General features: G+C 43.6%; 1 protein-coding gene across 13 annotated transcripts in view; it reads left to right on the top strand.

Moving 5' to 3' along the window:
* LOC105832605 (xin actin-binding repeat-containing protein 2) overlaps positions 1 to 12,748 on the top strand; it is a 70,583-nt gene that overhangs the window by 41,480 nt on the left and 16,355 nt on the right. For 8 of the 13 annotated variants that reach the window (XM_036295391.1, XM_012673710.3, XM_036295393.1 and 5 more), the window contains 9 exons: positions 3,403 to 3,591; positions 5,168 to 5,278; positions 6,188 to 6,277; positions 6,488 to 6,574; positions 7,540 to 7,638; positions 9,675 to 9,755; positions 10,288 to 10,383; positions 10,582 to 10,816; positions 11,778 to 11,849. In XM_036295391.1, coding sequence (XP_036151284.1) covers positions 3,403 to 3,591; positions 5,168 to 5,278; positions 6,188 to 6,277; positions 6,488 to 6,574; positions 7,540 to 7,638; positions 9,675 to 9,755; positions 10,288 to 10,383; positions 10,582 to 10,816; positions 11,778 to 11,849 — 1,060 coding nt within the window. The remainder of the gene's footprint in view (positions 1 to 3,402; positions 3,592 to 5,167; positions 5,279 to 6,187; positions 6,278 to 6,487; positions 6,575 to 7,539; positions 7,639 to 9,674; positions 9,756 to 10,287; positions 10,384 to 10,581; positions 10,817 to 11,777; positions 11,850 to 12,748) is intronic. The other 5 variants (XM_012673709.3, XM_012673712.3, XM_012673711.3 and 2 more) reach the window with 5 other exon arrangements.

The following is a 12,748-nucleotide window of genomic DNA, read 5'->3' as shown; positions in this document are numbered from 1 at the left end:
ATGCAAGACCTGCAGTCACAACGGAAGCCGGAGATAAGCTGACTGAATTTCGTATCAACTCGCGAACCCTTATACGCCGCTTGTAACTCAGTAATCGCGCACTCGGCCAAATTGAAAGACGAAGAGAGCACTTAATTCTCTGAAGGCTCACGAGACGCTGTTTAATTCTTAATTGGCAACAGTCTCTTAAACTTGTACATTCCGTATTCTGGATAGTCCGCTTTGCTTGATAATTATATCTGTAAGCAATTTACTTCCTTGGGTTTCTGCCTTCATTATCTGTAAATACGGTGTAGATTTAAGGAGAGTTAATGGCCGCGATTTTTCACGATTAATTTTACTGCCAGCATGGTAAACGGCGGAAAGAATTAAAAACGGGAAACTCAACGTAAACAATTACGTTACTCGCGGACACGAAAAATTAAATCTCTAAGCTATTATTTAAGATATTGAAGGGGAAAAAAAAAGGAATTAATCGAGCTCCCGAAGCGAGGCTACCAAGGCCGCTCGCCCGGACGGATGTTGCCAGTTAAGGGCTGACCAGGATCGGGGTCACGTCAAAGCCGATCGTATATACGCTGGCGCGCAACCTCTCTCAACGGCGTCGACAATCCTCCTCGGCCGCTGGCTTCCCCCTGGAGGAACATTCCTCGTCTCGGTACGGTTCTGCTCGCCGAGCAGCAGAATACCCCTCCGAGTTCTCGTACCAATCGGCCAACCGGCTCCACGTGCCCGGTGGAAACGGCCAATCGTCGTCGGCGGGAAGCCCAGCGCGCTGCGTGCCACGCTTTGGAGAGCATCGAGTTTCCTGAACCCGTTACGAGACGCACGCTCTTCGCGCGGGAGAGGAGAAGCTACGGGCACCTCAGAACTCTCTGAGGCACCACGCAGCGCGGTTGTACGTTTACGTTCCCGAGGAGCGCGGTCTCGAGGATGATCATCGATCAGGTACGATCTGGACGACGCATCGGGCCGGCGCTGCTGGTGCGGGGGTCGCGATAAACCCGAGTGTGAGGTGCGGGGGAGGCGCGCTCACCAGACGACACGGTCGTTGAACAAGAACATTCGCCTTTTTTTCATTCGGTCTCTCCTATGTTCTTCTTATTTCTCTCTATTTCTCTCTGTCTCTTTTTCTCTTTCTATATCTTTCTCTTTCTCTCTACCTTGCTCCCACTCTCGCTTCGGTTGCCGACCATCTCGTTCGCGCTTCAAGTCCAGCGGCTCTTTCTTTCTCCTTCTGTCCTTTATCGGCTTTCGTCGACCCCGTTGCCAAGGTGGACGCGCGTTCGTCATTCTGAGTGCGTGGCCGGTGCTAGAGACTGCTCGGACCAGCGTCGAATTAGTTCGAGGAGGAAGGTCCGGACTGTATGTGTGTGTGTGTGTTGTTCGGGATAATATAAGTTGTGGTGGTGATGACGACGATGTGAGATCGGGATTGCCATCGCGAGAAAGTTCTCGGTGAGTTCTCGTGGAGAACGTCGGAAGCGAAACTGTCTTCCGGCTTCTCGAGACGAGGCGAATTAAGGTGGCGTAGAACCCGAAGCTTCGCTTTTGTGCTTCGAATGGAGAGCGTGTAAGTACCGGGTGAAGTACCGTAAACCGCTGGCGGTCGCGGGGAAATTGTTACCAGCTACAATTGTTCGGAAGGACCTTGAAAGAGGATTTGGGAAGTGTGCCAGGATTACTCTCAGGTGGCAATTTGCACGTTTTGCGGCTTCTTCAAAAAGTTACTTGAAATACGAAAAGTTTCGCCGACTTGACACAACAACCTAGTGTCTTCGTCAAAACCAAGTTTATTGTAGACACGTGTCGAAAGGATCTGATTAGAATACCTTTCGACTCATTCGAGGGAGTTTTGTAGAAAAATTATTCAGCTTAGTTTATTCTTATGTTCATCTAATTATATTCGTCAATTTCGAATAGTGAATAGGAATTGCGTCGTGCCGATTTCTCGACTGGCCGGATAATTAATGGTTAAACGTCGCGGTCGAGATTGCGCTACGCTCATATTCCGTTCCGGAATATTGCTTTCGGCGCGCGCGCGCGCGTGGCTTATCGGAAATCTTCCTTGTCGGCCATACCTGTCGAGCGATTACGCCATCGCGTATAAATCGTTGAGGGCCATGAAAACTCCACGTTCTTATCAGTCGTCTCCGATACCGCGTCCGGAACGAGCCGCGAAGCGAAATCGCCGTGGCCGACGAGGAGACACGTCGTCCTCCTCGTCTCCGTGATCCGCAGTCCCAATTTTTGCTCGTAATCCTCCGTCGTTTTCTTCGTTTGCATTTTCGCAATTCTCCCGGGTAATTATTCCGTTACCTCATATCGCTTTATCGTGGACGCGCGCGGAGGCTCGGATTATTGCCAGCCGGACAATTATGAGTCGGGCCGACAATCACGCGCGTAGGCGAGTGACGTTTTAATTGCGGCGTGCGATATCGGACTGGTTTCGCCGGCAAAGGTGAAGCGGTGAGACACTGAACAAATATTCTGAATCTGAAATCTTGACTTTTGCACGCTCACGTACGTCTCGGATCGCGAGAATGAATCGTCGGAAACGACGGGGAATAAGGTGTTTGCGACGTGTCCGAATGAATTTTGGAGCGATAATCCGCTCCGAAACAATTTTTATTTCACCGCGCGTGAAATTGTTGAGAGTTTGATCGACTGCGCTGTCGGCAAAAACCATATTGCGATTTGATTTGTTAACTTCTCCGGCGCGCTTTCTGCCTCGCGTCAATCTAGCTCTCATTTTCCACACGTTTTAATCCACGATCCGATAGTTAATAGTTTAATAATCAAGGTTTCACGGGCGTTGAACAGGAAATAGACTTCGCAGAAATCCTTTTGCGCGCAAAAAGGCGATGAAGATTTATCTTCCATGGTGAGGAACGTCAGCGGGCGAAGATAATGTAATGGACGCGCCAATGTTACTCTCTTTTCGTCGACTCTCTTTCTACCGCCGCACGTGCACTTTTACATTCGACGGGAATATTGCGTTACCGTGCACCGTGAAATCGATATTATTGCTTGCAAATCGTGTTCGTTAGGCGAACGCAAACTTCCGCGTCGGGGCCGCAAACACCGCGAGTTTCACCTATCTCAGCGTGCGCCATAAAGAACATTGAATCCGCGCGCGAGCGGCACAATGGCGCACGCTAAATCTAGTTCCTCCGCGAGTCCGTATTCTTTATCAATCCGAAGACCGTGTACCCGCCCACGCGAGTTCGCGAAAGAGACGTTCGATCTACGGATGGAGAGATCACCCGAGCGCGTTCGCTTTAATTGTTCGAGACGCGGGAGATCTCAGCGCCCAATGTCGTCGTCAAAGAAAATTATTATTCCAAACATTTCTTCAGACGTAACATGTGTATGTATACTTTCTCTTTTTTTTCATCACAGAGCGAGAGTCGCGAGGAAACAGTGACCACCAGTTCCAGCGTGACCTCCTCGAAGGTTGGGATCAAGACGAAGAAGAAGAAGATCGAGGGCGTCGCTGGTAACGATGCCACCTCGCCGAACCTTACGCCGCGCACAAAGAAAACCAAGAAGAGCAAGAAAAGCGATCTCGAGAAGGAGAACATCTCCGTGGTGAGTTATAAATCGTTTTGATAGACGCACACGTGTGTGCGCGGGATGTCCCGCAGCCATTTCCTTTCACCAGTACGTGTTTTCTAATCGCGTCGTGGCTGTGTTGGTCCTACCTGAATAAAAATTTGATAGAATCAACTCAAATCTTGAAATTTCTGCTGAGTTAAACGCCACGTGATATTATTCGACATGATTGGACTTTTGATGAATTTATCATTGTTGTTATCGCGCTCTATTATTTTCATTGAAAATGTTTTTAGATTGCTAAAAGGATTGATTCCAGGTGAACGAATGGAATTAGCAATTGTTCTGGGATATGCCGTGTCACTATATTTATTAAATAATTAATATCTATTAATATGCTACGTTCTCCACTGATTACCGACACAAGTTATATATGTCAACGTGATTTTTCTCATCCGGTGAACGCCGGTTACTGGCCGCCACTCTTGGGAGAGACATAATTGAGGGCGTTTCGTGCTTTCCGAGACATGTGCGAGATGCACGGGTACGAAACCACCGTGCGCGCAACCGTTATCACGCTAATTATCACTCTGCCCGGTAAAACTTGCCGCCGCCGGGCGAAGCGATCGCGTCGCCCCGGTGAAAACCGGAAGCTCGCGCATTTGGTATCTCATCTGCGTGTGCCGGCTCGTCGGCTTTTCCGGATTTCGTCGGCACAGATAGCGGCAGGTTTTCTACCGCGTCCTCTCTATAATACGCGTTCTTCGCGGAGTCGAGGATCTGATACGTGATCGCGATCGATATCGGAACGCCATTAAGTGGAGCGCGAACGATATCGATCAAGATTGCGACGTTTCCTTTTTGCAGAGCTCGTCCTCCAAGCGCAAATTACAGCTAAGCTGCAGCGGAGCTTTTACTTCCGTTCCGAGAATCATGCTAACGTCGATAGAAAATAAGAAGATTAAACGATATTGTATACAATAGATATAATATCGTCTAATCCATGCAGCGGATGAAATTGTGTAGCAAATCTACACTCAAAAAAATGATCTTGCAGCTTCAACAAAAATTATATGTGTGTAAAAATTAGCTGAGGCAGATAAATGATTAGCAAATACTGTGATATGTGAATGTATTGCACTTAATCAATCCGACTGACAGAGGCAGAAATTGATTTACAAATTCTGTACGTGATAATTAAAATTGTAGCAGATACGTGATAATTAAAATTGTATCGAAATTAGGAATACATTTTGGTTGTGACATCGAGAAATCTGCCTATATTAGTAAAACATTTTTTTGGGTGTATATTTATGAAAAAAGACAACGCTTTATATTTCCTGCATAAATGCAAGATGAAGTAGATAACAATTGATGAAAAAATTTACGAGCAGAAGAGATTTAGAGAAATGCTCCAGTATTTCTGCTCGTATTTTTGAAAATTAAATTGCGTCGTGAACGAAAATGTGGAGCGTGCAATAATTATTCCTGCCTTTGATTATCGTACGCTAACTAACGGCACGGCGCAAATTAGCGTAGTAGACGCAGCTTATTAATCTCTCATGCAGTTGCATGCTCAGTGTGTTCGTGTTTCTTTTTGTTTTTCCATCAGAACTGTAGCTTACGAGACGCAAGCATGCATACGGGCACTCGGCGGTCGCATTCGGAGATGATTGATTTTTCCGACGAGGACGATTTATCGAACGTCAATGTTAAGTCACTGGTAAGTTGCGCTGAAGCGTACGTATCTGAGAATTAACCGCAAATTACACACGCCAATAATTACAGTGTAATTTAATCCTCCGGTCCTCACGGGTCTCAGATCTAATTTTATTAACGATATTACGCGCCTTGGAAATTAATCTTTCAGTATATGAAACAGCTCACGTTTAAATTATCAGATAATTAATGTAGAATTCATCTACATTGACATTTAAGTTAGTTTCCTGCGGAACGCCCTGTACTCTCGGACAGATTTCCTTTTTCTTCTCGTTTCCTTCACCACTCTCGGCGCAGCTGTTTCCCAACGACTCGCGTTGCACTCGTGCGAGATGCAAGTACCATTTTCAGACTTCGTTTCTCAGTCGGCGAGATGAATAGACGGCGCGAATAGAGATTTATCCTGGCCCCGGCCACTCACCTCGTGATCTACTAGATGCGAGAGAACGGCCAGCGCGGCTCTAAATAATTAACGCCGGGCGCAGCGGGCGTGCAATCGCTCCATTAAGCAATTAAGAGTTACCTGCGCTGTTTGATTAAGCTCGCCGGCGAAATGACGTTGTTACTTTCGGGAATTGCGTGTGTGAGACTTTGTCGTCGCATGCACGAACGTGACCCAATTAAAGTTAACATTCGCGCTTTTATCCAGGTTTATATAACGAGGCATGTTTCGAGTTCTTTTTCCCAAAGGAATGAGTACATCTTCCCTTCTTTAAACAAATCTGAGTGAATTACATGTGATGATCTCTCGTTAGTAACGTATAATTAAATCAGATAAATATCTAACGGAAATTTTACTTTCGCATTACGTGATTGTGTAAAAACATCCCGAACGTACCCGCATATGTTGCCGCTTGCATTGACTGATCCGCCTTTATTTTTGTTTTTTTTCCTTTTTTTTTTACGCATGCAGACACAGAACTATGTCTCGGAGACGAGTCGTAGCGATCAGGAGAAGCTGTGCAAGGAACGGATTGCGACCGGCGTGTCCATCAAGCAATTAGTAAGTAACAACTATAATGTAGCCGATTACGTTCGCAGCGAAGAAGACGCGCCAGATAATGGTCGTCAATTACTTCAACGTGGTCTTTCCGCTGTAGAATCGGAAAGATGTCGATTTTCACGTGAATGATCGATATACTTAATCAATAACATAACGCTTTCGCCGCAAATCTGCTTCGTTAATAGCCGATACATATTTTGTCACTAACAGTGTCGCAGCTTTGGCGACATCTCGAACATGAGCGACGGCGATCAGGCGACCTTTGGGAAAGCGAGCCACGCGATGGAAACCGAGGAGGTTTGTATATTATACTAATTCGTACAAACGCCTATGCATCGCAAATGTCTCGTGTCCGTTCTTGTCCTGATCGATGTAGTTGAAAATAATGTACCAACCGTGCAAATTTTGGCTAATGTTTACTTTTTTTGTTGAAATTAGAAATCTTTTTTTAGACGCGAGAGAAATGATCTTAAAATAAATATTTAAAAAGATATAAAGAGTTTTTAAGAAATAGAAGATAAATTCTTTTTACAATAGTAATCTGAAAGAAAAATTGCATTTTCTCGAGTTGTGAATTATTTTCATTTTGCAACATTTTACAAATTTTAGTAATTTAGTAACTAGTATTTTTTCTTCACTTGTGATTTCTATCGTGGTAATAAGGTAAGGAGGCCGAGTATACATCTAGCTGCCTAGACAAAATTTGCAAGCATGCGGAATGCTTATTAACGATGTTGCAAATTAATTTCCGATGTGTACGACAGGAATGAAAAAAATGCATTATGTAACCATTCTTGTTGCATGAGCCACTTTCGATATTTGCTTTATATAATGTGGCATTTACATCAATTCCAAGCAAATAAATATCCTGATAATATACTAATCGTATTTGGAGCGCGAGTTCTGTGACACAAATTTCTAATAAAAGCGTGATTATTTTCTGCTAATTATATTCTGGTAGAAGATATTTTTATTCTTTTACACGCGAGATCATAAAACGTTTATGAAGCGCAGCTTCATTATTCAAACAATTTTACGTCAATTAAAGTTGGCAATTAAAATTAAATGTCCAAGTGCCGTGTACGAAATTAAAAAAAAAAACGTGCGCGATATGAAACGTTTTCGATTGTCGAGTCTTCCTATGATAAGAATAAACGTCTTCGTTATCGCTCGCGATCGATAGATTTCACAGAGCTCGCGTCTCTCGAAAACCGACTCACCGCTAATTTGTATTCTCGTTAACTCTCTCGCCCCGATCATAGAAGGCGAGGTCGATGGGCGACCTGAGATTATGCGAGCAGGGTTACTCGCGGTTCACCAGAGACGCGCCCGTCTTCGCCAGGGTGTCGGTCAAGGCCCTCGTAAGTACCTCTCTCGTAAACGGCAGCATCGAAGTCAGTCGAGCGAACGGAGTATACGTAACGTTAGGACAAAGCTCGGCCTAATGAAACTCGAATCTTATCAGGATTCGCGATTGACAATTTCTATTCGGCAGTAACGATCTATGGTGCCTCTCGCGGTGGACGCGTAATTGTTCTATCCTACGGTACCTGGAGGCGGCCGATTACGCATTTAATCGCGGACACGAGCGAGGCGAACGCAAAGACGTGTCCACGTATCCTCGTTCTCGCAAAAATGACAATTGCTTTGGGAAAAAGAGGGAATTAATGAGAAACGTGAGTGAAGCAGGTATACAATGTGCCTTCGTAAAAATGTCTGAATTCCGCTCGGGGATAAAACGCTCGGTCAAGTACACCGCTACGCGCTCCGGAGAACTCAACGCACGCACTACTCGCCGGGGAGTAGTTTACCGTCACGCCGCGGCGAATGCCGTCTCTCCATTTATGGAAGGGCCGAGCTTGATAATAACAGACTACTTATTTGCCCTACTTCAGCCGATTACGGGGAAACGCGGGGTCCGGATGTCGATTACAAGTTTTCTTTTTTTTTTTTGCCCCCGGTATTATCGGTCACGCGGTTATCGGGATTTCGACGTCGGGAATACCGTAGTTCGGGATGCGCGCGTCCCCTCGAAGTTTCGTGCACTTTTTTCTCGCGGTTTTCCATCGCGAGTGCGAATACGGAGAGAAAGAGGGAAAAGCGGGTCAAACGTCGCAAAGAAGTGTCTATTAGAATCTTTTTCGAAATTAGAAAGGCTAGTTGTGATTTACTGATGCAAAACAAAAAATAGAATAATAGGCAAATAATAATAAATATACATAAATGATAATAAATGAAACATTTATATTTTTTAAAGGGCAATATTCTTTATTTTAACATGATTTGATAAGTTTTGCTTCAATCTAATTTGCAAATTACAGAATTAATATTTGGCTTAAATCACAGAATAAATAATGCTTAACATTCTTTTTATTCTAATAATTATAAAAAGCGTCATACAATAATTTGACTTATTATATATCACACGCTGTGTCGCATAGAAACGTCGCATTAACGGAGCACTTGCGTCAAAGGAACTATTGATTAAACAGTTCGCGATTGCGTTGAAGAATGCTGATTTGATAATGTACGACGGTGCCGCGGAAAGCAAAATCAAGCGGCTTCTAATAACGTTATCCTTTGTCCGTTCGTTTTGTTCATTCTTCTGATTATCCGATACAGTGATTGGCAAAGCCTTCGATTAGCGATAAAGAACTCCTCACGCGTATATCGTGCGAGCCAAAAGTAACTTTCTTGTTTGCTACACTGAAGAAAAAAAAAAAGATTCTTTCCCCTTAAAAAAACCTTTTCACAAGAAGTCGTAAATAATTCAACGCGGGAAACGGGCTGCGAATGCGGTGAATCGCATTAGGGAAAGACCGATTAGCGATGCGGTGCTTCGTCGTGTGGCGGACGTCTTTAATATTGCGCCGCAGTAATATTGAAGAGACCGGCAACCGGCGGTTTCTTCGCGGAAAATCGCCGCACACACGCTCGCCTCGAGGACACAACGCATTGCCGAGTTTTGCCGAGGATACGCTGGAAACGCTGGCTTGTGTGGAAAGAGAAACAAATTGTTACTCTCGAAAGTAAATATTAGCTCGAGGCACCGTCGTCGTGCCTCTCCACCTCCGAGAAACGCGTGTGCTCGCGCGTCCTCAACCGCGCGAGGAATCCTCTCCGCTGTTGCGCAGATCGCGGCGCTGAATCGTCGTTCGACCGTAAGACTCGCGGAATGTCGCGAGCCCGTTAACCGCGTCCCGAGACACGGTAATCGGCTTACCATGTCTCGTTCACCTGTGTGCTCGTGTTCCTTTTTTTTCTTCTTGTTTTTTTTTTCTTTTACATTCAAACCGTACTAACCCGCGGCTCATTTCTTGTCATTGTTGCGCGACCTCCTCCTGGCATGTGAAATCCTAAAATTGACAATCACTGACACCGACCCCCGGGGGAACAGAGGGCTTCCTACTGTAGTTTGGCAAGCTTAACGAACGAGGGTAAGGACAAGGATCTGGCATGCGAGAGGCCGAAGCTCGAGGTAAGATGCCGACGAGGCAGGCGATAAAACCTTAGCATGATAAGGTCGGTTCGTACAGAGGTCTGATTCGAGTTTTTTCCCTTTTTTTTTCTTTAAATTGCTTTTGCTGCTCTTCGGAAGAGATAGAAGAATGTGCTTCGCTTTTTTTTTCAGCTTGCCATTAATTTTGCCTGTTTTTTTTCAGATCTTTGTACGATCTCTTCTCGGAAAGTAAATGTCATCCTCGTGTGAATCAGAGAAAGTCACATCGTATAACAATATTGTTTGCTTTCGATCAAAATTATTTTTTCAAGAGAATTATGGTTTAATTTGTGCACGAGGATGACCTGTCTGCTTTTCTACCCTACTTTTGCTTTTACAATTTTGACAGTTGTAAAGGGTTGCCGAAGAATACGATTTTCTCATTTTATTAATGTTGCTAAAAGAGAAATCTTTGCCTGCGGAACGTATTTTCTTTCTCTTTTCTTCTGCTTTCACTGCTTTTTAACTCGCAGTACTTATAAACTGATACCACTGCCGTTTGTATTTACAGAAATCGAGCTTTAACAAATTCGACGCTCTTACCAAGAAGACAGTGCTGCACGTGCGTTCGGTCGATGCGGGAAAAGTTCAACAGCAGCTGAATGCCGTAAGTCTCCATTTTTCATTTTACATTAAATTTGAAACATTTGTCGCTGCGTGTGCGTCATTTTAATTTGGCTATAATAAACGAGCGCATGTTTAACCGCGCGGGACAGATCTAGAGTGTCGTCCGTTCGTCTCTTCGTAAGGAAGGAAAGTGAAAGTTGCGATGGTGTTAATTAATTTGCGCACTGGTGCATTGCAGGTGGGCCAGAATGCCGATGCCAATACGAATTGTCGCAGCTGCGGCAAGGTCGTGTTCCAAATGGAGCAGACAAAGGCCGAGGGTCTGGTCTGGCACAAGAATTGCTTCCGGTGCGTGCAGTGCAGCAAGCAGCTCAACGTAGACAATTATGAGAGCCACGAGAGCACGCTCTACTGTAAGCCACACTTCAAGGAGCTCTTCCAACCGAAACCGGTCGAGGAGTCGGACCAGCCCGGTAAGATGATTACCGTATACTCCGCGCGATACCGGCCGCGCATCTTGCAGCCGCTAATCTGCTTAAACGGATCGTCTTTGCGAATTACTCGTTAAATCTTAACGCGGACGCTTAAACGACCAGCCGTCCGACGATTCCATCGTAGACTCCATTTCGCTGCTAATCTCTTTGGGCTGAAGCGAACTTTGTGCGGGCAAAATGAGTCCCGACCCTCACGATCGGAGTGTATTAAAGGAATGTAAAGACATATACGCCTGTAGATAGGCTTCGACGGGAAAATTGGAAGAGATAAAGTTCGCTTTCTCGTTGATCGTAAATTCCTTTCGCGTCACGATTAACGACGTAGAGAAATATCATTCTCGTGCTAAAAAAAGCGATTACTTTCAATTTTCTTCTTTTAAAGAACGATTACCTTTTCAAGAATATTTTCTTGATAATAATCTTAAAATATATTCATCATTCACATGAAACGAATAATATCTACTATAATCGCTTTTTTAGCAGGATATGTTTCTGTATGTGCGGTTAATTCCAGCGTTGGTCATCGCAAGTTATAATTATACGTATTGCTGTATCCCTTGTTTTATTTTAAATACGCGATATATACATGTCAGAGGATGAACGTGTAGAACTGTGGACAATTAGACGTAAGATTGCATCCTTGATGTAAAGATAATGGTAAGAAATATGGCTCGGTTCTTTATGTAATGAAGACAATAGCGTAAGAAATCTAGGTATATACAGTGTTATGCTGCCATAATGTGCTGGCATAACTTATGGAGGGGGGAGGGGCGAGTGCCAGTCTAAAACCCAGTTTGTTAAGCTCCCTTAGCATAGGGGTTAGAATTACAGTGTTCTCTCTTCTCTTCCCTTTCTCGTATAATTACACGCAAGCGTTCGCGCACAGAGAGAATGAGTGGTATCGTTAATGCGACAAAGAGTTGTCTTGTGAACTCCGCAGTGCGACCTCGAAAGCCGGAGATGATCATACGAGAGAACGAGCCGAAAGAGCTGCCGCCCGATGTGGTCAGAGGTAACGACAACAGCAACAACAACGTTCGACGTGTGTGAGTGGCGTGGAATCGCGATCTGGCGATTGCCCCTAACGCTCAGTGTGTCCGTTTTGGCGAGTGTTGGCTTTTTAACCGTTGATTGGCTGTGCTGAATCGAAAATTTATCTGTGCGTTAAATCACGTAACGCGTCCCGCATCGGCATACCGATTAATAAAACGTGAATCATTATTGGCGCCGAGTGTTTCATTAGTCGGCATGTTTCTGTTGGAATCTACGGAACGACACGAATTATCGATGCACGGAATTGCGATGTAACTTGTATATAATTCCATTCTTGATATTAAAATTAATTTTGTTTGCATGAAAAAAATTAATAGCCAATATCATTCGGCTAATAATTCCAAGCAGCACAAAACATTTATTATAAATTTAAAAATATCTAGATTTTATAAACATTTTTGATAAAAATTTTAGATTAATACAATAATCACAATATATAAAATATATTTTAGGAATGTATTAAAAAACATTTGTTATATATGTGTTTTTATAATTTTTTGATACATTTTCCGAGTATAAGAATAAGTACAGAACATTTACGCTTACATTATTTAAAATGTTTTAATATTTCTTATAAATATTTTATAAATATTTTGTGCTATCCAGGATAATATTCTTAACATTCCATCATGCATTAAACTTCCGTACAAAATTACTTTAGCGCATTGTACGTACCTGTATGTACATATGTTTTACTTATTTTTTACTCAACAAGAAACTTTAAAAGATTTATCGTTAAATGTCTAAGAATTAAATATAATTAGTATTCTGCAAAATCATAGACAATTTTAAAAAAATTACTACAAATTTTTCATTTGCAAGAGATGTTTTTTGTATTACATCATAAGTATCTGAACT

This window comes from Monomorium pharaonis, chromosome 1 (assembly GCF_013373865.1).
Source record: "Monomorium pharaonis isolate MP-MQ-018 chromosome 1, ASM1337386v2, whole genome shotgun sequence".
In the NCBI taxonomy this organism is placed as follows: Eukaryota; Metazoa; Arthropoda; class Insecta; order Hymenoptera; family Formicidae; genus Monomorium; species Monomorium pharaonis.
The sequence above is the reverse complement of the archived record's forward strand: the minus strand, read 5'-3'. Positions and strand labels throughout refer to the sequence as shown.